We start from the raw sequence: 23,043 nt of genomic DNA, 5'->3' as shown, positions 1-23,043 counted from the left end.
ATGTTGTTGATGCTGTTGACGTTGATCGGGTTCGACACGGGTCTGTTCACTTGTGGTGGTAATACAAAACTGGGCCGAACCGCGCCGTGAAACCGCGTTTATATAGTTTCGGGTCCCTCTTCGGGTGCTCACGATCGGGCAGGTCGGGTCAATAAAAACCGTGTTTCAGTGCCGAACCATCGTAGTTCGCCGAAACCGTTCGTTCAGTTTGCATCGTGTCAACATCAACCAATTGTGTAAAGCAGCAGCATCATGACCGGCCGTGGAAAAGGAGGCAAGGGACTGGGCAAAGGAGGTGCCAAGCGTCATCGCAAAGTGCTGCGTGATAACATCCAGGGAATCACGAAACCGGCCATCCGCCGTCTGGCTCGCCGTGGCGGTGTGAAGCGTATTTCCGGCCTGATCTACGAAGAAACTCGCGGTGTGCTGAAAGTGTTCCTCGAGAACGTGATCCGTGATGCCGTGACGTACACCGAGCACGCCAAGCGCAAGACCGTCACCGCCATGGACGTCGTGTACGCCCTGAAACGCCAGGGACGCACCCTGTACGGTTTCGGAGGTTAAGCTGCGCGAACAGCCCCCTTGTGTTACAAAAAAAATCGGTCCTTTTCAGGACCACCAAAACTGTTCCAGAAAGATATATTTCCTGCTCATTCGTATCAAACTAAGCTTTTGTGGCTCTCCCGACGCTCCGGCACATTTGCCGCCAAGAACGGCAGAAAAAAAAAAAACAAAAGAAATGCGACTTGACTACTCCTCTCCTTCTCTTACCCCATTCCCCATGCCCGAAACGATATCCGATGGAATACACAGCGAGTGGTACGGTGTACCGCGCGTAGTGGTAGTGGTGGTAGTGGTGATGCGCGATACACTACCGACGGTTCTGATTCTCGGATATGTGACCGATTCGTTTTTTTAACACGACGACCCACTGAGAGTTCGTAGAAAGGCGCCGGTCTACCACACGGGGCTCGGTGTGGCATACGGGGAAAAGAACGCTTTGGTCGTTTACATTGTTAAATTCCCTACCTGTAGAGCGCGTAGCGTTGGCCGTTTCTAATGCGATGATCAAAACCCATCACTTTTCATGGCCACCACCACCAACGAATGTGTTCGGGTAGAAATGAGCGAAAAAAGCTACATACCTGATAGGAAGCAAAATGGTTTGCCCCGTTTAACCTACCAAACTTGCGATGTTACTTCACACATTGAGACACATTGCTTGAGTTAATTTTAAACATTTCTTTCGTTGTTCTCCAGCCACACTGTGAAATTACGTCCATTTAACCATTTAACTACTGAAACTGCACTGAAATCAACTGCTGGGCGGGTGAATGTAGTGAAATAAACCTTTATCACACGATTTTGTCGCCCTGAAAAGGACGGTTTTTGTGACGGTGAGATCTTCGGCGGGGTTTGTGAGCGCGACACGGTGCCGCGCGGCGGGGTGAGCACGAGAGAGCACGCCTTATGCCTTCTTTTCCGTCTTCTTCGGCAACAGCACGGCCTGAATGTTGGGCAGCACACCACCTTGGGCGATGGTCACACCGGAAAGCAGCTTGTTCAACTCTTCGTCGTTGCGGATGGCCAGCTGCAGATGGCGCGGGATGATGCGCGTCTTCTTGTTGTCACGGGCGGCGTTACCGGCCAACTCGAGCACTTCCGCGGCCAGATACTCCATCACGGCCGCCAGATACACCGGTGCGCCGGCACCGACGCGCTCGGCATAGTTACCCTTGCGCAGCAGACGATGAATACGGCCGACCGGGAACTGCAGACCGGCACGATTCGAGCGGGACTTTGCCTTTCCCTTCACTTTACCACCCTTGCCGCGTCCAGACATTTTCGATTGTTTAACGAGAGGGATACGTGGTGCTCACTCGAAGAGGTTCTCTTCCGAACTATGCCGAAACGAACCTGAAACCGGGTTTATATAAACGTCGGGGTGTAGCGAAGCCAGCCAGCGAACTCGCCCGACGCTGAATAAAAGCCGAAGTGAAGGTCGAAAATCGCGTTAAAATTGAAGTGACGCTCAACGAGGAAACACGTTTCACGCACGTTAAACAATCGCAATGGCACCGAAAACCAGCGGAAAGGCAGCGAAGAAGTCTGGCAAGGCCCAGAAAAATATCTCCAAGTCGGACAAGAAGAAGAAGCGCAAGACCCGCAAGGAAAGCTACGCCATCTACATCTACAAGGTGCTGAAGCAAGTCCATCCGGACACTGGCATCTCGTCGAAGGCGATGAGCATCATGAACAGCTTCGTGAACGACATCTTCGAGCGCATCGCCGCCGAAGCGTCCCGGCTGGCGCACTACAACAAGCGTTCGACGATCACGTCACGCGAAATCCAGACCGCCGTCCGTCTGCTGCTTCCTGGTGAGCTGGCCAAGCACGCCGTGTCCGAGGGCACGAAGGCCGTCACCAAGTACACCAGCTCGAAGTAAGCTGGTTCGTCCGTGGTCGTCACAAACCACACCAACTCGTCGCATAACAACGGTCCTTTTCAGGACCACAAAATGTTTTCCAAACAAGAATCATTTCATTCCATTCCATTCCGTTCATCGAAGAGAAAGAAAGAAAGAAACCGACGAAGATCGAAAAATAATAATGTGTTTGTGTTGTGCGTTGAAGAAACAGAACAAAAAGTGTGCCGAACCGTGTTCTAGTTCTAACATCACCACTTCGTTGTGTTTTGGCGCACACATAGCCGCGCGTAACACAAGCGCGCGTAAATGAATTGAATGAACATTTTAAACAGTGGTTTTAAGAAAAAACCTAACGGTTACTAACATTTAAAGCATTCCGTTATGGTTTCTATGGTTATGGCACAGCCAAAGGCAAAGCAATGTGTCATTTTTTTTTTCGTCCAATACATATATGTTCAACTTGGTTCAATATGGAACAGATTCTCTTTAACAACTCGTTAAACCCACCGCATGTAATTGCTCACTAACTTAAAATCACCGAAAACGGATGGGGTTGCCTGGTGGTTTGTAGACGTTAGCATATGTATTATGTTATGGTTTGTGTCACGGCTAGGTTATGGTTGGCATGTTTGATTGCATTTCTATCGTCATATGTTGGGTTTTGTTTTTATTTATCATCATCATCATAGATTATTATATTATATATAATAATATATATAAGTTTATATTATGTGGTTTGTATTGTGTTGATTGCATCTCATACCTCTGATATGTCTCAGTCAGGGGTTCACCATTTATCATCATCATCTTCTTCTTCATCATCATCATCATCATAGATATATATATATATATATATTATATATATATCGATATAGCGTGCACCACGGGACGTGTACGACGGGACGGGTACGAAATAATCCTTCTTTCGGTAACGGGTTGGTGGTCCTGAAAAGGACCGTTTGGGTTTGGTTGAAAACGAAACGAACCGTTGTCACTTAAGCACGTTCACCACGGATACGGCGAGCAAGCTGGATGTCTTTCGGCATGATGGTGACGCGCTTCGCGTGGATGGCACACAGATTCGTGTCCTCGAACAGACCGACCAAATACGCTTCACTCGCTTCCTGCAGCGCCATCACGGCCGAGCTCTGGAAACGCAGATCCGTCTTGAAATCCTGTGCGATTTCACGCACCAATCGCTGGAAGGGCAACTTGCGGATCAGCAGCTCGGTCGACTTTTGGTAGCGACGGATTTCACGCAGAGCCACCGTTCCCGGCCGGTAGCGATGCGGCTTCTTCACTCCTCCGGTGGCCGGAGCACTCTTGCGAGCCGCCTTGGTGGCCAGCTGCTTGCGCGGCGCCTTTCCTCCGGTGGACTTACGGGCAGTTTGCTTGGTACGTGCCATCGTAGTTGATGTTGTTGATGCTGTTGACGTTGATCGGGTTCGACACGGGTCTGTTCACTTGTGGTGGTAATACAAAACTGGGCCGAACCGCGCCGTGAAACCGCGTTTATATAGTTTCGGGTCCCTCTTCGGGTGCTCACGATCGGGCAGGTCGGGTCAATAAAAACCGTGTTTCAGTGCCGAACCATCGTAGTTCGCCGAAACCGTTCGTTCAGTTTGCATCGTGTCAACAACAACCAATTGTGTAAAGCAGCATCATCATGACCGGCCGCGGAAAAGGAGGCAAGGGACTGGGCAAAGGAGGTGCCAAGCGTCATCGCAAAGTGCTGCGTGATAACATCCAGGGAATCACGAAACCGGCCATCCGCCGTCTGGCTCGCCGTGGCGGTGTGAAGCGTATTTCCGGCCTGATCTACGAAGAAACTCGCGGTGTGCTGAAAGTGTTCCTCGAGAACGTGATCCGTGATGCCGTGACGTACACCGAGCACGCCAAGCGCAAGACCGTCACCGCCATGGACGTCGTGTACGCCCTGAAACGCCAGGGACGCACCCTGTACGGTTTCGGAGGCTAAGCTGCGCGAACAGCCCCCTTGTGTTACTAAAAAATCGGTCCTTTTCAGGACCACCAAAACTGTTCCGGAAAGATATATTTCCTGCTCATTCGTATCAAACTAAGCTTTTGTGGCTCTCCTGACGACCCGGCACATTTGCCGCCAAAAACGCCAGAGAAAACAAAAAAAAATGCGACTCGACTACTCCTCTCCTTCTTACCCCATTCCCCATGCCCGAAACGATATCCGATGGAATCCACAGCGAGTGGTACGGTGTACCGCGCGTAGTGGTGGTGATGCGCGATACACTACCGACGGTTCTGATTCTCGGATATGTGACCGATTCGTTTTTTAACACGACGACCCACTGAGAGTTCGTAGAAAGGCGCCGGTCTACCTCACGGGGCTCGGTGTGGCATACGGGGAAAAGAACGCTTTGGTCGTTTACATTGTTAAATTCCCTACCTGTAGAGCGCGTAGCGTTGGCCGTTTCTAATGCGATGATCAAAACCCATCACTTTTCATGGCCACCACCACCAACGAATGTGTTCGGGTAGAAATGAGCGAAAAAAGCTACATACCTGATAGGAAGCAAAATGGTTTGCCCCGTTTAACCTACCAAACTTGCGATGTTACTTCACACATTGAGACACATTGCTTGAGTTAATTTTAAACATTTCTTTCGTTGTTCTCCAGCCACACTGTGAAATTACGTCCATTTAACCATTTAACTACTGAAACTGCACTGAAATCAACTGCTGGGCGGGTGAATGTAGTGAAATAAACCTTTATCACACGATTTTGTCGCCCTGAAAAGGACGGTTTTTGTGACGGTGAGATCTTCGGCGGGGTTTGTGAGCGCGACACGGTGCCGCGCGGCGGGGTGAGCACGAGAGAGCACGCCTTATGCCTTCTTTTCCGTCTTCTTCGGCAACAGCACGGCCTGAATGTTGGGCAGCACACCACCTTGGGCGATGGTCACACCGGAAAGCAGCTTGTTCAACTCTTCGTCGTTGCGGATGGCCAGCTGCAGATGGCGCGGGATGATGCGCGTCTTCTTGTTGTCACGGGCGGCGTTACCGGCCAACTCGAGCACTTCCGCGGCCAGATACTCCATCACGGCCGCCAGATACACCGGTGCGCCGGCACCGACGCGCTCGGCATAGTTACCCTTGCGCAGCAGACGATGAATACGGCCGACCGGGAACTGCAGACCGGCACGATTCGAGCGGGACTTTGCCTTTCCCTTCACTTTACCACCCTTGCCGCGTCCAGACATTTTCGATTGTTTAACGAGAGGGATACGTGGTGCTCACTCGAAGAGGTTCTCTTCCGAACTATGCCGAAACGAACCTGAAACCGGGTTTATATAAACGTCGGGGTGTAGCGAAGCCAGCCAGCGAACTCGCCCGACGCTGAATAAAAGCCGAAGTGAAGGTCGAAAATCGCGTTAAAATTGAAGTGACGCTCAACGAGGAAACACGTTTCACGCACGTTAAACAATCGCAATGGCACCGAAAACCAGCGGAAAGGCAGCGAAGAAGTCTGGCAAGGCCCAGAAAAATATCTCCAAGTCGGACAAGAAGAAGAAGCGCAAGACCCGCAAGGAAAGCTACGCCATCTACATCTACAAGGTGCTGAAGCAAGTCCATCCGGACACTGGCATCTCGTCGAAGGCGATGAGCATCATGAACAGCTTCGTGAACGACATCTTCGAGCGCATCGCCGCCGAAGCGTCCCGGCTGGCGCACTACAACAAGCGTTCGACGATCACGTCACGCGAAATCCAGACCGCCGTCCGTCTGCTGCTTCCTGGTGAGCTGGCCAAGCACGCCGTGTCCGAGGGCACGAAGGCCGTCACCAAGTACACCAGCTCGAAGTAAGCTGGTTCGTCCGTGGTCGTCACAAACCACACCAACTCGTCGCATAACAACGGTCCTTTTCAGGACCACAAAATGTTTTCCAAACAAGAATCATTTCATTCCATTCCATTCCGTTCATCGAAGAGAAAGAAAGAAAGAAACCGACGAAGATCGAAAAATAATAATGTGTTTGTGTTGTGCGTTGAAGAAACAGAACAAAAAGTGTGCCGAACCGTGTTCTAGTTCTAACATCACCACTTCGTTGTGTTTTGGCGCACACATAGCCGCGCGTAACACAAGCGCGCGTAAATGAATTGAATGAACATTTTAAACAGTGGTTTTAAGAAAAAACCTAACGGTTACTAACATTTAAAGCATTCCGTTATGGTTTCTATGGTTATGGCACAGCCAAAGGCAAAGCAATGTGTCATTTTTTTTTTCGTCCAATACATATATGTTCAACTTGGTTCAATATGGAACAGATTCTCTTTAACAACTCGTTAAACCCACCGCATGTAATTGCTCACTAACTTAAAATCGCCGAAAACGGATGGGGTTGCCTGGTGGTTTGTAGACGTTAGCATATGTATTATGTTATGGTTTGTGTCACGGCTAGGTTATGGTTGGCATGTTTGATTGCATTTCTATCGTCATATGTTGGGTTTTGTTTTTATTTATCATCATCATCATAGATTATTATATTATATATAATAATATATATAAGTTTATATTATGTGGTTTGTATTGTGTTGATTGCATCTCATACCTCTGATATGTCTCAGTCAGGGGTTCACCATTTATCATCATCATCTTCTTCTTCATCATCATCATCATCATAGATATATATATTATATATATATATATCGATATAGCGTGCACCACGGGACGTGTACGACGGGACGGGTACGAAATAATCCTTCTTTCGGTAACGGGTTGGTGGTCCTGAAAAGGACCGTTTGGGTTTGGTTGAAAACGAAACGAACCGTTGTCACTTAAGCACGTTCACCACGGATACGGCGAGCAAGCTGGATGTCTTTCGGCATGATGGTGACGCGCTTCGCGTGGATGGCACACAGATTCGTGTCCTCGAACAGACCGACCAAATACGCTTCACTCGCTTCCTGCAGCGCCATCACGGCCGAGCTCTGGAAACGCAGATCCGTCTTGAAATCCTGTGCGATTTCACGCACCAATCGCTGGAAGGGCAACTTGCGGATCAGCAGCTCGGTCGACTTTTGGTAGCGACGGATTTCACGCAGAGCCACCGTTCCCGGCCGGTAGCGATGCGGCTTCTTCACTCCTCCGGTGGCCGGAGCACTCTTGCGAGCCGCCTTGGTGGCCAGCTGCTTGCGCGGCGCCTTTCCTCCGGTGGACTTACGGGCAGTTTGCTTGGTACGTGCCATCGTAGTTGATGTTGTTGATGCTGTTGACGTTGATCGGGTTCGACACGGGTCTGTTCACTTGTGGTGGTAATACAAAACTGGGCCGAACCGCGCCGTGAAACCGCGTTTATATAGTTTCGGGTCCCTCTTCGGGTGCTCACGATCGGGCAGGTCGGGTCAATAAAAACCGTGTTTCAGTGCCGAACCATCGTAGTTCGCCGAAACCGTTCGTTCAGTTTGCATCGTGTCAACAACAACCAATTGTGTAAAGCAGCATCATCATGACCGGCCGTGGAAAAGGAGGCAAGGGACTGGGCAAAGGAGGTGCCAAGCGTCATCGCAAAGTGCTGCGTGATAACATCCAGGGAATCACGAAACCGGCCATCCGCCGTCTGGCTCGCCGTGGCGGTGTGAAGCGTATTTCCGGCCTGATCTACGAAGAAACTCGCGGTGTGCTGAAAGTGTTCCTCGAGAACGTGATCCGTGATGCCGTGACGTACACCGAGCACGCCAAGCGCAAGACCGTCACCGCCATGGACGTCGTGTACGCCCTGAAACGCCAGGGACGCACCCTGTACGGTTTCGGAGGTTAAGCTGCGCGAACAGCCCCCTTGTGTTACAAAAAAAATCGGTCCTTTTCAGGACCACCAAAACTGTTCCAGAAAGATATATTTCCTGCTCATTCGTATCAAACTAAGCTTTTGTGGCTCTCCCGACGCTCCGGCACATTTGCCGCCAAGAACGGCAGAAAAAAAAAAAACAAAAGAAATGCGACTTGACTACTCCTCTCCTTCTCTTACCCCATTCCCCATGCCCGAAACGATATCCGATGGAATACACAGCGAGTGGTACGGTGTACCGCGCGTAGTGGTAGTGGTGGTAGTGGTGATGCGCGATACACTACCGACGGTTCTGATTCTCGGATATGTGACCGATTCGTTTTTTTAACACGACGACCCACTGAGAGTTCGTAGAAAGGCGCCGGTCTACCACACGGGGCTCGGTGTGGCATACGGGGAAAAGAACGCTTTGGTCGTTTACATTGTTAAATTCCCTACCTGTAGAGCGCGTAGCGTTGGCCGTTTCTAACGCGATGATCAAAACCCATCACTTTTCATGGCCACGGGTAGAAATGAGCGGAAAAAGCTACATACCTGATATGAAGCAAAATGGTTTGCCCCGTTTAACCTACCAAACTTGCGATGTTACTTCACACATTGAGACACATTGCTTGAGTTAATTTTAAACATTTCTTTCGTTGTTCTCCAGCCACACTGTGAAATTACGTCCATTTTACCATTTTACTGCTGAAACTGCACTGAAACCAACTGCCATGGGCACTGAATGTAGTGAAATAAACCTTTATCACACGATTTTGTCGCCCTGAAAAGGACGGTTTTTGTGACGGTGAGATCTTCGGCGGGGTTTGTGAGCGCGACACGGTGCCGCGCGGCGGGGTGAGCACGAGAGAGCACGCCTTATGCCTTCTTTTCCGTCTTCTTCGGCAACAGCACGGCCTGAATGTTGGGCAGCACACCACCTTGGGCGATGGTCACACCGGAAAGCAGCTTGTTCAACTCTTCGTCGTTACGGATGGCCAGCTGCAGATGGCGCGGGATGATGCGCGTCTTCTTGTTGTCACGGGCGGCGTTACCGGCCAACTCGAGCACTTCCGCGGCCAGATACTCCATCACGGCCGCCAGATACACCGGTGCGCCGGCACCGACGCGCTCGGCATAGTTACCCTTGCGCAGCAGACGATGAATACGGCCGACCGGGAACTGCAGACCGGCACGATTCGAGCGGGACTTTGCCTTTCCCTTCACTTTACCACCCTTGCCGCGTCCAGACATTTTCGATTGTTTAACGAGAGGGATACGTGGTGCTCACTCGAAGAGGTTCTCTTCCGAACTATGCCGAAACGAACCTGAAACCGGGTTTATATAAACGTCGAGGTGTAGCGAAGCCAGCCAGCGAACTCGCCCGACGCTGAATAAAAGCCGAAGTGAGGGTCGAAAAACGCGTTAAAATTGAAGTGACGCTCAACGAGGAAACACGTTTCACGCACGTTAAACAATCGCAATGGCACCGAAAACCAGCGGAAAGGCAGCGAAGAAGTCTGGCAAGGCCCAGAAAAATATCTCCAAGTCGGACAAGAAGAAGAAGCGCAAGACCCGCAAGGAAAGCTACGCCATCTACATCTACAAGGTGCTGAAGCAAGTCCATCCGGACACTGGCATCTCGTCGAAGGCGATGAGCATCATGAACAGCTTCGTGAACGACATCTTCGAGCGCATCGCCGCCGAAGCGTCCCGCCTGGCGCACTACAACAAGCGTTCGACGATCACGTCACGCGAAATCCAGACCGCCGTCCGTCTGCTGCTTCCTGGTGAGCTGGCCAAGCACGCCGTGTCCGAGGGCACGAAGGCCGTCACCAAGTACACCAGCTCGAAGTAAGCTGGTTCGTCCGTGGTCGTCACAAACCACACCAACTCGTCGCATAACAACGGTCCTTTTCAGGACCACAAAATGTTTTCCAAACAAGAATCATTTCATTTCATTCCATTCCGTTCATCGAAGAGAAAGAAACCGACGAAGATCGAAAAATAATAATGTGTTTGTGTTGTGCGTTGAAGAAACAGAACAAAAAAAAAGTGTGCCGAACCGTTTTCTAGTTTAACATCACCACTTCGTTGTGTTTTGGCGCACACATAGCCGCGCGTTACACAAGCGCGCGTAAATGAATAGAATGAACATTTTAAACAGTGGTTTTAAGAAAAAACCTAACGGTTACTAACATTTAAAGCACTCCGTTATGGTTTCTATGGTTATGGCACAGCCAAAGGCAAAGCAATATGTCATTTTTTTTCTCGTCCAATACATATATGTTCAACTTGGTTCAATATGGAACAGATTCTCTTTAACAACTCGTTAAACCCACCGCATGTAATTGCTCACTAACTTAAAATCGCCGCCTACGGATGGGGTTGCCTGGTGGTTTGTAAACGTTAGCATATGTATTATGTTATGGTTTGTGTCACGGCTAGGTTATGGCTGGCATGTTTGATTGCATTTCTATCGTCATATGTTGGGTTTTGTTTTTATTTATCATCATCATCATCATCATAGATTATTATATTATATATAATATATATATATATATATATAAGTTTATATTATGTGGTTTGTATTGTGTTGATTGCATCTCATACCTCTGATATGTATCAGCCAGGGGTTCACCATTTATCATCATCATCTTCTTCTTCATCATCATCATCATCATAGATATATATATTATATATATATATATCGATATAGCGTGCACCACGGGACGTGTACGACGGGACGGGTACGAAATAATCCTTCTTTCGGTAACGGGTTGGTGGTCCTGAAAAGGACCGTTTGGGTTTGGTTGAAAACGAAACGAACCGTTGTGTCACTTAGGCACGTTCACCACGGATACGGCGAGCAAGCTGGATGTCTTTCGGCATGATGGTGACGCGCTTCGCATGGATGGCACACAGATTCGTGTCCTCGAACAGACCGACCAAATACGCTTCACTCGCTTCCTGCAGCGCCATCACGGCCGAGCTCTGGAAACGCAGATCCGTCTTGAAGTCCTGTGCGATTTCACGCACCAATCGCTGGAAGGGCAACTTGCGGATCAGCAGCTCGGTCGACTTCTGGTAGCGACGGATTTCACGCAGAGCCACCGTTCCCGGCCGGTAGCGATGCGGCTTCTTCACTCCTCCGGTAGCCGGAGCACTCTTGCGGGCCGCCTTGGTGGCCAGCTGCTTGCGCGGTGCCTTTCCTCCGGTGGACTTACGGGCAGTTTGCTTGGTACGTGCCATCGTAGTTGATGTTGTTGATGCTGTTGACGTTGATCGGGTTCGACACGGGTCTGTTCACTTGTGGTGGTAATACAAAACTGGGCCGAACCGCGCCGTGAAACCGCGTTTATATAGTTTCGGGTCCCTCTTCGGGTGCTCACGATCGGGCAGGTCGGGTCAATAAAAACCGTGTTTCAGTGCCGAACCATCGTAGTTCGCCGAAACCGTTCGTTCAGTTTGCATCGTGTCAACATCAACCAATTGTGTAAAGCAGCAGCATCATGACCGGCCGTGGAAAAGGAGGCAAGGGACTGGGCAAAGGAGGTGCCAAGCGTCATCGCAAAGTGCTGCGTGATAACATCCAGGGAATCACGAAACCGGCCATCCGCCGTCTGGCTCGCCGTGGCGGTGTGAAGCGTATTTCCGGCCTGATCTACGAAGAAACTCGCGGTGTGCTGAAAGTGTTCCTCGAGAACGTGATCCGTGATGCCGTGACGTACACCGAGCACGCCAAGCGCAAGACCGTCACCGCCATGGACGTCGTGTACGCCCTGAAACGCCAGGGACGCACCCTGTACGGTTTCGGAGGTTAAGCTGCGCGAACAGCCCCCTTGTGTTACAAAAAAAATCGGTCCTTTTCAGGACCACCAAAACTGTTCCAGAAAGATATATTTCCTGCTCATTCGTATCAAACTAAGCTTTTGTGGCTCTCCCGACGCTCCGGCACATTTGCCGCCAAGAACGGCAGAAAAAAAAAAAACAAAAGAAATGCGACTTGACTACTCCTCTCCTTCTCTTACCCCATTCCCCATGCCCGAAACGATATCCGATGGAATACACAGCGAGTGGTACGGTGTACCGCGCGTAGTGGTAGTGGTGGTAGTGGTGATGCGCGATACACTACCGACGGTTCTGATTCTCGGATATGTGACCGATTCGTTTTTTTAACACGACGACCCACTGAGAGTTCGTAGAAAGGCGCCGGTCTACCACACGGGGCTCGGTGTGGCATACGGGGAAAAGAACGCTTTGGTCGTTTACATTGTTAAATTCCCTACCTGTAGAGCGCGTAGCGTTGGCCGTTTCTAATGCGATGATCAAAACCCATCACTTTTCATGGCCACCACCACCAACGAATGTGTTCGGGTAGAAATGAGCGAAAAAAGCTACATACCTGATAGGAAGCAAAATGGTTTGCCCCGTTTAACCTACCAAACTTGCGATGTTACTTCACACATTGAGACACATTGCTTGAGTTAATTTTAAACATTTCTTTCGTTGTTCTCCAGCCACACTGTGAAATTACGTCCATTTAACCATTTAACTACTGAAACTGCACTGAAATCAACTGCTGGGCGGGTGAATGTAGTGAAATAAACCTTTATCACACGATTTTGTCGCCCTGAAAAGGACGGTTTTTGTGACGGTGAGATCTTCGGCGGGGTTTGTGAGCGCGACACGGTGCCGCGCGGCGGGGTGAGCACGAGAGAGCACGCCTTATGCCTTCTTTTCCGTCTTCTTCGGCAACAGCACGGCCTGAATGTTGGGCAGCACACCACCTTGGGCGATGGTCACACCGGAAAGCAGCTTGTTCAACTCTTCGTCGTTACGGATGGCCAGCTGCAGATGGCGCGGGATGATGCGCGTCTTCTTGTTGTCACGGGCGGCGTTACCGGCCAACTCGAGCACTTCCGCGGCCAGATACTCCATCACGGCCGCCAGATACACCGGTGCGCCGGCACCGACGCGCTCGGCATAGTTACCCTTGCGCAGCAGACGATGAATACGGCCGACCGGGAACTGCAGACCGGCACGATTCGAGCGGGACTTTGCCTTTCCCTTCACTTTACCACCCTTGCCGCGTCCAGACATTTTCGATTGTTTAACGAGAGGGATACGTGGTGCTCACTCGAAGAGGTTCTCTTCCGAACTATGCCGAAACGAACCTGAAACCGGGTTTATATAAACGTCGGGGTGTAGCGAAGCCAGCCAGCGAACTCGCCCGACGCTGAATAAAAGCCGAAGTGAAGGTCGAAAATCGCGTTAAAATTGAAGTGACGCTCAACGAGGAAACACGTTTCACGCACGTTAAACAATCGCAATGGCACCGAAAACCAGCGGAAAGGCAGCGAAGAAGTCTGGCAAGGCCCAGAAAAATATCTCCAAGTCGGACAAGAAGAAGAAGCGCAAGACCCGCAAGGAAAGCTACGCCATCTACATCTACAAGGTGCTGAAGCAAGTCCATCCGGACACTGGCATCTCGTCGAAGGCGATGAGCATCATGAACAGCTTCGTGAACGACATCTTCGAGCGCATCGCCGCCGAAGCGTCCCGGCTGGCGCACTACAACAAGCGTTCGACGATCACGTCACGCGAAATCCAGACCGCCGTCCGTCTGCTGCTTCCTGGTGAGCTGGCCAAGCACGCCGTGTCCGAGGGCACGAAGGCCGTCACCAAGTACACCAGCTCGAAGTAAGCTGGTTCGTCCGTGGTCGTCACAAACCACACCAACTCGTCGCATAACAACGGTCCTTTTCAGGACCACAAAATGTTTTCCAAACAAGAATCATTTCATTCCATTCCATTCCGTTCATCGAAGAGAAAGAAAGAAAGAAACCGACGAAGATCGAAAAATAATAATGTGTTTGTGTTGTGCGTTGAAGAAACAGAACAAAAAGTGTGCCGAACCGTGTTCTAGTTCTAACATCACCACTTCGTTGTGTTTTGGCGCACACATAGCCGCGCGTAACACAAGCGCGCGTAAATGAATTGAATGAACATTTTAAACAGTGGTTTTAAGAAAAAACCTAACGGTTACTAACATTTAAAGCATTCCGTTATGGTTTCTATGGTTATGGCACAGCCAAAGGCAAAGCAATGTGTCATTTTTTTTTTCGTCCAATACATATATGTTCAACTTGGTTCAATATGGAACAGATTCTCTTTAACAACTCGTTAAACCCACCGCATGTAATTGCTCACTAACTTAAAATCGCCGAAAACGGATGGGGTTGCCTGGTGGTTTGTAGACGTTAGCATATGTATTATGTTATGGTTTGTGTCACGGCTAGGTTATGGTTGGCATGTTTGATTGCATTTCTATCGTCATATGTTGGGTTTTGTTTTTATTTATCATCATCATCATAGATTATTATATTATATATAATAATATATATAAGTTTATATTATGTGGTTTGTATTGTGTTGATTGCATCTCATACCTCTGATATGTCTCAGTCAGGGGTTCACCATTTATCATCATCATCTTCTTCTTCATCATCATCATCATCATAGATATATATATATATATATATTATATATATATCGATATAGCGTGCACCACGGGACGTGTACGACGGGACGGGTACGAAATAATCCTTCTTTCGGTAACGGGTTGGTGGTCCTGAAAAGGACCGTTTGGGTTTGGTTGAAAACGAAACGAACCGTTGTGTCACTTAGGCACGTTCACCACGGATACGGCGAGCAAGCTGGATGTCTTTCGGCATGATGGTGACGCGCTTCGCATGGATGGCACACAGATTCGTGTCCTCGAACAGACCGACCAAATACGCTTCACTCGCTTCCTGCAGCGCCATCACGGCCGAGCTCTGGAAACGCAGATCCGTCTTGAAGTCCTGTGCGATTTCACGCACCAATCGCTGGAAGGGCAACTTGCGGATCAGCAGCTCGGTCGACTTCTGGTAGCGACGGATTTCACGCAGAGCCACCGTTCCCGGCCGGTAGCGATGCGGCTTCTTCACTCCTCCGGTAGCCGGAGCACTCTTGCGGGCCGCCTTGGTGGCCAGCTGCTTGCGCGGTGCCTTTCCTCCGGTGGACTTACGGGCAGTTTGCTTGGTACGTGCCATCGTAGTTGATGTTGTTGATGCTGTTGACGTTGATCGGGTTCGACACGGGTCTGTTCACTTGTGGTGGTAATACAAAACTGGGCCGAACCGCGCCGTGAAACCGCGTTTATATAGTTTCGGGTCCCTCTTCGGGTGCTCACGATCGGGCAGGTCGGGTCAATAAAAACCGTGTTTCAGTGCCGAACCATCGTAGTTCGCCGAAACCGTTCGTTCAGTTTGCATCGTGTCAACATCAACCAATTGTGTAAAGCAGCAGCATCATGACCGGCCGTGGAAAAGGAGGCAAGGGACTGGGCAAAGGAGGTGCCAAGCGTCATCGCAAAGTGCTGCGTGATAACATCCAGGGAATCACGAAACCGGCCATCCGCCGTCTGGCTCGCCGTGGCGGTGTGAAGCGTATTTCCGGCCTGATCTACGAAGAAACTCGCGGTGTGCTGAAAGTGTTCCTCGAGAACGTGATCCGTGATGCCGTGACGTACACCGAGCACGCCAAGCGCAAGACCGTCACCGCCATGGACGTCGTGTACGCCCTGAAACGCCAGGGACGCACCCTGTACGGTTTCGGAGGTTAAGCTGCGCGAACAGCCCCCTTGTGTTACAAAAAAAATCGGTCCTTTTCAGGACCACCAAAACTGTTCCAGAAAGATATATTTCCTGCTCATTCGTATCAAACTAAGCTTTTGTGGCTCTCCCGACGCTCCGGCACATTTGCCGCCAAGAACGGCAGAAAAAAAAAAAACAAAAGAAATGCGACTTGACTACTCCTCTCCTTCTCTTACCCCATTCCCCATGCCCGAAACGATATCCGATGGAATACACAGCGAGTGGTACGGTGTACCGCGCGTAGTGGTAGTGGTGGTAGTGGTGATGCGCGATACACTACCGACGGTTCTGATTCTCGGATATGTGACCGATTCGTTTTTTTAACACGACGACCCACTGAGAGTTCGTAGAAAGGCGCCGGTCTACCACACGGGGCTCGGTGTGGCATACGGGGAAAAGAACGCTTTGGTCGTTTACATTGTTAAATTCCCTACCTGTAGAGCGCGTAGCGTTGGCCGTTTCTAATGCGATGATCAAAACCCATCACTTTTCATGGCCACCACCACCAACGAATGTGTTCGGGTAGAAATGAGCGAAAAAAGCTACATACCTGATAGGAAGCAAAATGGTTTGCCCCGTTTAACCTACCAAACTTGCGATGTTACTTCACACATTGAGACACATTGCTTGAGTTAATTTTAAACATTTCTTTCGTTGTTCTCCAGCCACACTGTGAAATTACGTCCATTTAACCATTTAACTACTGAAACTGCACTGAAATCAACTGCTGGGCGGGTGAATGTAGTGAAATAAACCTTTATCACACGATTTTGTCGCCCTGAAAAGGACGGTTTTTGTGACGGTGAGATCTTCGGCGGGGTTTGTGAGCGCGACACGGTGCCGCGCGGCGGGGTGAGCACGAGAGAGCACGCCTTATGCCTTCTTTTCCGTCTTCTTCGGCAACAGCACGGCCTGAATGTTGGGCAGCACACCACCTTGGGCGATGGTCACACCGGAAAGCAGCTTGTTCAACTCTTCGTCGTTGCGGATGGCCAGCTGCAGATGGCGCGGGATGATGCGCGTCTTCTTGTTGTCACGGGCGGCGTTACCGGCCAACTCGAGCACTTCCGCGGCCAGATACTCCATCACGGCCGCCAGATACACCGGTGCGCCGGCACCGACGCGCTCGGCATAGTTACCCTTGCGCAGCAGACGATGAATACGGCCGACCGGGAACTGCAGACCGGCACGATTCGAGCGGGACTTTGCCTTTCCCTTCACTTTACCACCCTTGCCGCGTCCAGACATTTTCGATTGTTTAACGAGAGGGATACGTGGTGCTCACTCGAAGAGGTTCTCTTCCGAACTATGCCGAAACGAACCTGAAACCGGGTTTATATAAACGTCGGGGTGTAGCGAAGCCAGCCAGCGAACTCGCCCGACGCTGAATAAAAGCCGAAGTGAAGGTCGAAAATCGCGTTAAAATTGAAGTGACGCTCAACGAGGAAACACGTTTCACGCACGTTAAACAATCGCAATGGCACCGAAAACCAGCGGAAAGGCAGCGAAGAAGTCTGGCAAGGCCCAGAAAAATATCTCCAAGTCGGACAAGAAGAAGAAGCGCAAGACCCGCAAGGAAAGCTACGCCATCTACATCTACAAGGTGCTGAAGCAAGTCCATCCGGACACTGGCATCTCGTCGAAGGCGATGAGCATCATGAACAGCTTCGTGAACGACATCTTCGAGCGCATCGCCGCCGAAGCGTCCCGGCTGGCGCACTACAACAAGCGTTCGACGATCACGTCACGCGAAATCCAGACCGCCGTCCGTCTGCTGCTTCCTGGTGAGCTGGCCAAGCACGCCGTGTCCGAGGGCACGAAGGCCGTCACCAAGTACACCAGCTCGAAGTAAGCTGGTTCGTCCGTGGTCGTCACAAACCACACCAACTCGTCGCATAACAACGGTCCTTTTCAGGACCACAAAATGTTTTCCAAACAAGAATCATTTCATTCCATTCCATTCCGTTCATCGAAGAGAAAGAAAGAAAGAAACCGACGAAGATCGAAAAATAATAATGTGTTTGTGTTGTGCGTTGAAGAAACAGAACAAAAAGTGTGCCGAACCGTGTTCTAGTTCTAACATCACCACTTCGTTGTGTTTTGGCGCACACATAGCCGCGCGTAACACAAGCGCGCGTAAATGAATTGAATGAACATTTTAAACAGTGGTTTTAAGAAAAAACCTAACGGTTACTAACATTTAAAGCATTCCGTTATGGTTTCTATGGTTATGGCACAGCCAAAGGCAAAGCAATGTGTCATTTTTTTTTTCGTCCAATACATATATGTTCAACTTGGTTCAATATGGAACAGATTCTCTTTAACAACTCGTTAAACCCACCGCATGTAATTGCTCACTAACTTAAAATCGCCGAAAACGGATGGGGTTGCCTGGTGGTTTGTAGACGTTAGCATATGTATTATGTTATGGTTTGTGTCACGGCTAGGTTATGGTTGGCATGTTTGATTGCATTTCTATCGTCATATGTTGGGTTTTGTTTTTATTTATCATCATCATCATAGATTATTATATTATATATAATAATATATATAAGTTTATATTATGTGGTTTGTATTGTGTTGATTGCATCTCATACCTCTGATATGTCTCAGTCAGGGGTTCACCATTTATCATCATCATCTTCTTCTTCATCATCATCATCATCATAGATATATATATATATATATATTATATATATATCGATATAGCGTGCACCACGGGACGTGTACGACGGGACGGGTACGAAATAATCCTTCTTTCGGTAACGGGTTGGTGGTCCTGAAAAGGACCGTTTGGGTTTGGTTGAAAACGAAACGAACCGTTGTGTCACTTAGGCACGTTCACCACGGATACGGCGAGCAAGCTGGATGTCTTTCGGCATGATGGTGACGCGCTTCGCATGGATGGCACACAGATTCGTGTCCTCGAACAGACCGACCAAATACGCTTCACTCGCTTCCTGCAGCGCCATCACGGCCGAGCTCTGGAAACGCAGATCCGTCTTGAAGTCCTGTGCGATTTCACGCACCAATCGCTGGAAGGGCAACTTGCGGATCAGCAGCTCGGTCGACTTCTGGTAGCGACGGATTTCACGCAGAGCCACCGTTCCCGGCCGGTAGCGATGCGGCTTCTTCACTCCTCCGGTAGCCGGAGCACTCTTGCGGGCCGCCTTGGTGGCCAGCTGCTTGCGCGGTGCCTTTCCTCCGGTGGACTTACGGGCAGTTTGCTTGGTACGTGCCATCGTAGTTGATGTTGTTGATGCTGTTGACGTTGATCGGGTTCGACACGGGTCTGTTCACTTGTGGTGGTAATACAAAACTGGGCCGAACCGCGCCGTGAAACCGCGTTTATATAGTTTCGGGTCCCTCTTCGGGTGCTCACGATCGGGCAGGTCGGGTCAATAAAAACCGTGTTTCAGTGCCGAACCATCGTAGTTCGCCGAAACCGTTCGTTCAGTTTGCATCGTGTCAACATCAACCAATTGTGTAAAGCAGCAGCATCATGACCGGCCGTGGAAAAGGAGGCAAGGGACTGGGCAAAGGAGGTGCCAAGCGTCATCGCAAAGTGCTGCGTGATAACATCCAGGGAATCACGAAACCGGCCATCCGCCGTCTGGCTCGCCGTGGCGGTGTGAAGCGTATTTCCGGCCTGATCTACGAAGAAACTCGCGGTGTGCTGAAAGTGTTCCTCGAGAACGTGATCCGTGATGCCGTGACGTACACCGAGCACGCCAAGCGCAAGACCGTCACCGCCATGGACGTCGTGTACGCCCTGAAACGCCAGGGACGCACCCTGTACGGTTTCGGAGGTTAAGCTGCGCGAACAGCCCCCTTGTGTTACAAAAAAAATCGGTCCTTTTCAGGACCACCAAAACTGTTCCAGAAAGATATATTTCCTGCTCATTCGTATCAAACTAAGCTTTTGTGGCTCTCCCGACGCTCCGGCACATTTGCCGCCAAGAACGGCAGAAAAAAAAAAAACAAAAGAAATGCGACTTGACTACTCCTCTCCTTCTCTTACCCCATTCCCCATGCCCGAAACGATATCCGATGGAATACACAGCGAGTGGTACGGTGTACCGCGCGTAGTGGTAGTGGTGGTAGTGGTGATGCGCGATACACTACCGACGGTTCTGATTCTCGGATATGTGACCGATTCGTTTTTTTAACACGACGACCCACTGAGAGTTCGTAGAAAGGCGCCGGTCTACCACACGGGGCTCGGTGTGGCATACGGGGAAAAGAACGCTTTGGTCGTTTACATTGTTAAATTCCCTACCTGTAGAGCGCGTAGCGTTGGCCGTTTCTAACGCGATGATCAAAACCCATCACTTTTCATGGCCACGGGTAGAAATGAGCGGAAAAAGCTACATACCTGATATGAAGCAAAATGGTTTGCCCCGTTTAACCTACCAAACTTGCGATGTTACTTCACACATTGAGACACATTGCTTGAGTTAATTTTAAACATTTCTTTCGTTGTTCTCCAGCCACACTGTGAAATTACGTCCATTTTACCATTTTACTGCTGAAACTGCACTGAAACCAACTGCCATGGGCACTGAATGTAGTGAAATAAACCTTTATCACACGATTTTGTCGCCCTGAAAAGGACGGTTTTTGTGACGGTGAGATCTTCGGCGGGGTTTGTGAGCGCGACACGGTGCCGCGCGGCGGGGTGAGCACGAGAGAGCACGCCTTATGCCTTCTTTTCCGTCTTCTTCGGCAACAGCACGGCCTGAATGTTGGGCAGCACACCACCTTGGGCGATGGTCACACCGGAAAGCAGCTTGTTCAACTCTTCGTCGTTACGGATGGCCAGCTGCAGATGGCGCGGGATGATGCGCGTCTTCTTGTTGTCACGGGCGGCGTTACCGGCCAACTCGAGCACTTCCGCGGCCAGATACTCCATCACGGCCGCCAGATACACCGGTGCGCCGGCACCGACGCGCTCGGCATAGTTACCCTTGCGCAGCAGACGATGAATACGGCCGACCGGGAACTGCAGACCGGCACGATTCGAGCGGGACTTTGCCTTTCCCTTCACTTTACCACCCTTGCCGCGTCCAGACATTTTCGATTGTTTAACGAGAGGGATACGTGGTGCTCACTCGAAGAGGTTCTCTTCCGAACTATGCCGAAACGAACCTGAAACCGGGTTTATATAAACGTCGAGGTGTAGCGAAGCCAGCCAGCGAACTCGCCCGACGCTGAATAAAAGCCGAAGTGAGGGTCGAAAAACGCGTTAAAATTGAAGTGACGCTCAACGAGGAAACACGTTTCACGCACGTTAAACAATCGCAATGGCACCGAAAACCAGCGGAAAGGCAGCGAAGAAGTCTGGCAAGGCCCAGAAAAATATCTCCAAGTCGGACAAGAAGAAGAAGCGCAAGACCCGCAAGGAAAGCTACGCCATCTACATCTACAAGGTGCTGAAGCAAGTCCATCCGGACACTGGCATCTCGTCGAAGGCGATGAGCATCATGAACAGCTTCGTGAACGACATCTTCGAGCGCATCGCCGCCGAAGCGTCCCGCCTGGCGCACTACAACAAGCGTTCGACGATCACGTCACGCGAAATCCAGACCGCCGTCCGTCTGCTGCTTCCTGGTGAGCTGGCCAAGCACGCCGTGTCCGAGGGCACGAAGGCCGTCACCAAGTACACCAGCTCGAAGTAAGCTGGTTCGTCCGTGGTCGTCACAAACCACACCAACTCGTCGCATAACAACGGTCCTTTTCAGGACCACAAAATGTTTTCCAAACAAGAATCATTTCATTTCATTCCATTCCGTTCATCGAAGAGAAAGAAACCGACGAAGATCGAAAAATAATAATGTGTTTGTGTTGTGCGTTGAAGAAACAGAACAAAAAAAAAGTGTGCCGAACCGTTTTCTAGTTTAACATCACCACTTCGTTGTGTTTTGGCGCACACATAGCCGCGCGTTACACAAGCGCGCGTAAATGAATAGAATGAACATTTTAAACAGTGGTTTTAAGAAAAAACCTAACGGTTACTAACATTTAAAGCACTCCGTTATGGTTTCTATGGTTATGGCACAGCCAAAGGCAAAGCAATATGTCATTTTTTTTCTCGTCCAATACATATATGTTCAACTTGGTTCAATATGGAACAGATTCTCTTTAACAACTCGTTAAACCCACCGCATGTAATTGCTCACTAACTTAAAATCGCCGCCTACGGATGGGGTTGCCTGGTGGTTTGTAAACGTTAGCATATGTATTATGTTATGGTTTGTGTCACGGCTAGGTTATGGCTGGCATGTTTGATTGCATTTCTATCGTCATATGTTGGGTTTTGTTTTTATTTATCATCATCATCATCATCATAGATTATTATATTATATATAATATATATATATATATATAAGTTTATATTATGTGGTTTGTATTGTGTTGATTGCATCTCATACCTCTGATATGTATCAGCCAGGGGTTCACCATTTATCATCATCATCTTCTTCTTCATCATCATCATCATCATAGATATATATATTATATATATATATATCGATATAGCGTGCACCACGGGACGTGTACGACGGGACGGGTACGAAATAATCCTTCTTTCGGTAACGGGTTGGTGGTCCTGAAAAGGACCGTTTGGGTTTGGTTGAAAACGAAACGAACCGTTGTGTCACTTAGGCACGTTCACCACGGATACGGCGAGCAAGCTGGATGTCTTTCGGCATGATGGTGACGCGCTTCGCATGGATGGCACACAGATTCGTGTCCTCGAACAGACCGACCAAATACGCTTCACTCGCTTCCTGCAGCGCCATCACGGCCGAGCTCTGGAAACGCAGATCCGTCTTGAAGTCCTGTGCGATTTCACGCACCAATCGCTGGAAGGGCAACTTGCGGATCAGCAGCTCGGTCGACTTCTGGTAGCGACGGATTTCACGCAGAGCCACCGTTCCCGGCCGGTAGCGATGCGGCTTCTTCACTCCTCCGGTAGCCGGAGCACTCTTGCGGGCCGCCTTGGTGGCCAGCTGCTTGCGCGGTGCCTTTCCTCCGGTGGACTTACGGGCAGTTTGCTTGGTACGTGCCATCGTAGTTGATGTTGTTGATGCTGTTGACGTTGATCGGGTTCGAC

The 23,043-nt window shown here is 49.9% G+C and overlaps 17 protein-coding genes across 17 annotated transcripts; 9 read left to right on the top strand and 8 right to left on the bottom strand.

Annotated features, from left to right (window-relative positions):
* Positions 1-237: 237 nt before the first annotated feature.
* Positions 238-564, top strand: LOC131286391 (histone H4). The gene has a single exon (XM_058315338.1). The coding sequence runs from the start codon at positions 253-255 to the stop codon at positions 562-564; it is 312 nt and encodes a 103-aa protein (XP_058171321.1). The 5' UTR covers positions 238-252.
* Positions 565-1,468: 904 nt separating this feature from the next.
* LOC131286388 (histone H2A) lies at positions 1,469-1,846 on the bottom strand. Its single transcript, XM_058315336.1, has one exon. The coding sequence runs from the start codon at positions 1,841-1,843 to the stop codon at positions 1,469-1,471; it is 375 nt and encodes a 124-aa protein (XP_058171319.1). The 5' UTR covers positions 1,844-1,846.
* A 226-nt stretch (positions 1,847-2,072) lies between these two features.
* Positions 2,073-2,447, top strand: LOC131286386 (histone H2B). Its single transcript, XM_058315333.1, has one exon. The coding sequence runs from the start codon at positions 2,073-2,075 to the stop codon at positions 2,445-2,447; it is 375 nt and encodes a 124-aa protein (XP_058171316.1).
* A 2,843-nt stretch (positions 2,448-5,290) lies between these two features.
* On the bottom strand, positions 5,291-5,668 carry LOC131286390 (histone H2A). The gene has a single exon (XM_058315337.1). The coding sequence runs from the start codon at positions 5,663-5,665 to the stop codon at positions 5,291-5,293; it is 375 nt and encodes a 124-aa protein (XP_058171320.1). The 5' UTR covers positions 5,666-5,668.
* A 226-nt stretch (positions 5,669-5,894) lies between these two features.
* Positions 5,895-6,269, top strand: LOC131286387 (histone H2B). The gene has a single exon (XM_058315334.1). The coding sequence runs from the start codon at positions 5,895-5,897 to the stop codon at positions 6,267-6,269; it is 375 nt and encodes a 124-aa protein (XP_058171317.1).
* A 1,642-nt stretch (positions 6,270-7,911) lies between these two features.
* LOC131290031 (histone H4) lies at positions 7,912-8,223 on the top strand. The gene has a single exon (XM_058319411.1). The coding sequence runs from the start codon at positions 7,912-7,914 to the stop codon at positions 8,221-8,223; it is 312 nt and encodes a 103-aa protein (XP_058175394.1).
* Positions 8,224-9,108: 885 nt separating this feature from the next.
* On the bottom strand, positions 9,109-9,486 carry LOC131290032 (histone H2A). Its single transcript, XM_058319412.1, has one exon. The coding sequence runs from the start codon at positions 9,481-9,483 to the stop codon at positions 9,109-9,111; it is 375 nt and encodes a 124-aa protein (XP_058175395.1). The 5' UTR covers positions 9,484-9,486.
* A 226-nt stretch (positions 9,487-9,712) lies between these two features.
* On the top strand, positions 9,713-10,087 carry LOC131290029 (histone H2B). The gene has a single exon (XM_058319408.1). It carries the CDS (start codon positions 9,713-9,715, stop codon positions 10,085-10,087), a length of 375 nt encoding a protein of 124 aa, XP_058175391.1.
* Positions 10,088-11,070: 983 nt separating this feature from the next.
* Positions 11,071-15,326, bottom strand: LOC131285158 (uncharacterized). Its single transcript, XM_058314018.1, has 4 exons — positions 14,922-15,326; positions 12,964-13,314; positions 11,747-12,032; positions 11,071-11,501 (listed from the first exon to the last, which is right to left on the bottom strand). Exons 1-4 carry the CDS (start codon positions 15,324-15,326, stop codon positions 11,071-11,073), a joined length of 1,473 nt encoding a protein of 490 aa, XP_058170001.1.
* On the bottom strand, positions 12,958-13,335 carry LOC131290033 (histone H2A). Its single transcript, XM_058319413.1, has one exon. The coding sequence runs from the start codon at positions 13,330-13,332 to the stop codon at positions 12,958-12,960; it is 375 nt and encodes a 124-aa protein (XP_058175396.1). The 5' UTR covers positions 13,333-13,335.
* On the top strand, positions 13,562-13,936 carry LOC131290030 (histone H2B). Its single transcript, XM_058319410.1, has one exon. It carries the CDS (start codon positions 13,562-13,564, stop codon positions 13,934-13,936), a length of 375 nt encoding a protein of 124 aa, XP_058175393.1.
* Positions 15,327-15,571: 245 nt separating the features above from the next.
* LOC131289866 (histone H4) lies at positions 15,572-15,898 on the top strand. Its single transcript, XM_058319203.1, has one exon. It carries the CDS (start codon positions 15,587-15,589, stop codon positions 15,896-15,898), a length of 312 nt encoding a protein of 103 aa, XP_058175186.1. The 5' UTR covers positions 15,572-15,586.
* A 904-nt stretch (positions 15,899-16,802) lies between these two features.
* LOC131289863 (histone H2A) lies at positions 16,803-17,180 on the bottom strand. Its single transcript, XM_058319201.1, has one exon. It carries the CDS (start codon positions 17,175-17,177, stop codon positions 16,803-16,805), a length of 375 nt encoding a protein of 124 aa, XP_058175184.1. The 5' UTR covers positions 17,178-17,180.
* Positions 17,181-17,406: 226 nt separating this feature from the next.
* On the top strand, positions 17,407-17,781 carry LOC131289861 (histone H2B). The gene has a single exon (XM_058319199.1). It carries the CDS (start codon positions 17,407-17,409, stop codon positions 17,779-17,781), a length of 375 nt encoding a protein of 124 aa, XP_058175182.1.
* Positions 17,782-18,760: 979 nt separating this feature from the next.
* LOC131285157 (uncharacterized) lies at positions 18,761-22,999 on the bottom strand. The gene is made up of 4 exons (XM_058314017.1): positions 22,595-22,999; positions 20,635-20,985; positions 19,437-19,722; positions 18,761-19,191 (listed from the first exon to the last, which is right to left on the bottom strand). The coding sequence occupies exons 1-4, from the start codon at positions 22,997-22,999 to the stop codon at positions 18,761-18,763; spliced, it is 1,473 nt and encodes a 490-aa protein (XP_058170000.1).
* On the bottom strand, positions 20,629-21,006 carry LOC131289864 (histone H2A). Its single transcript, XM_058319202.1, has one exon. It carries the CDS (start codon positions 21,001-21,003, stop codon positions 20,629-20,631), a length of 375 nt encoding a protein of 124 aa, XP_058175185.1. The 5' UTR covers positions 21,004-21,006.
* LOC131289862 (histone H2B) lies at positions 21,233-21,607 on the top strand. The gene has a single exon (XM_058319200.1). It carries the CDS (start codon positions 21,233-21,235, stop codon positions 21,605-21,607), a length of 375 nt encoding a protein of 124 aa, XP_058175183.1.
* Positions 23,000-23,043: the final 44 nt, after the last annotated feature.

This window comes from Anopheles ziemanni, chromosome 3 (assembly GCF_943734765.1).
Source record: "Anopheles ziemanni chromosome 3, idAnoZiCoDA_A2_x.2, whole genome shotgun sequence".
Lineage (NCBI taxonomy): Eukaryota > Metazoa > Arthropoda > Insecta > Diptera > Culicidae > Anopheles > Anopheles ziemanni.
Note: the sequence above shows the minus strand (reverse complement) of the source record. Positions and strands in the feature narration are given on the sequence as shown.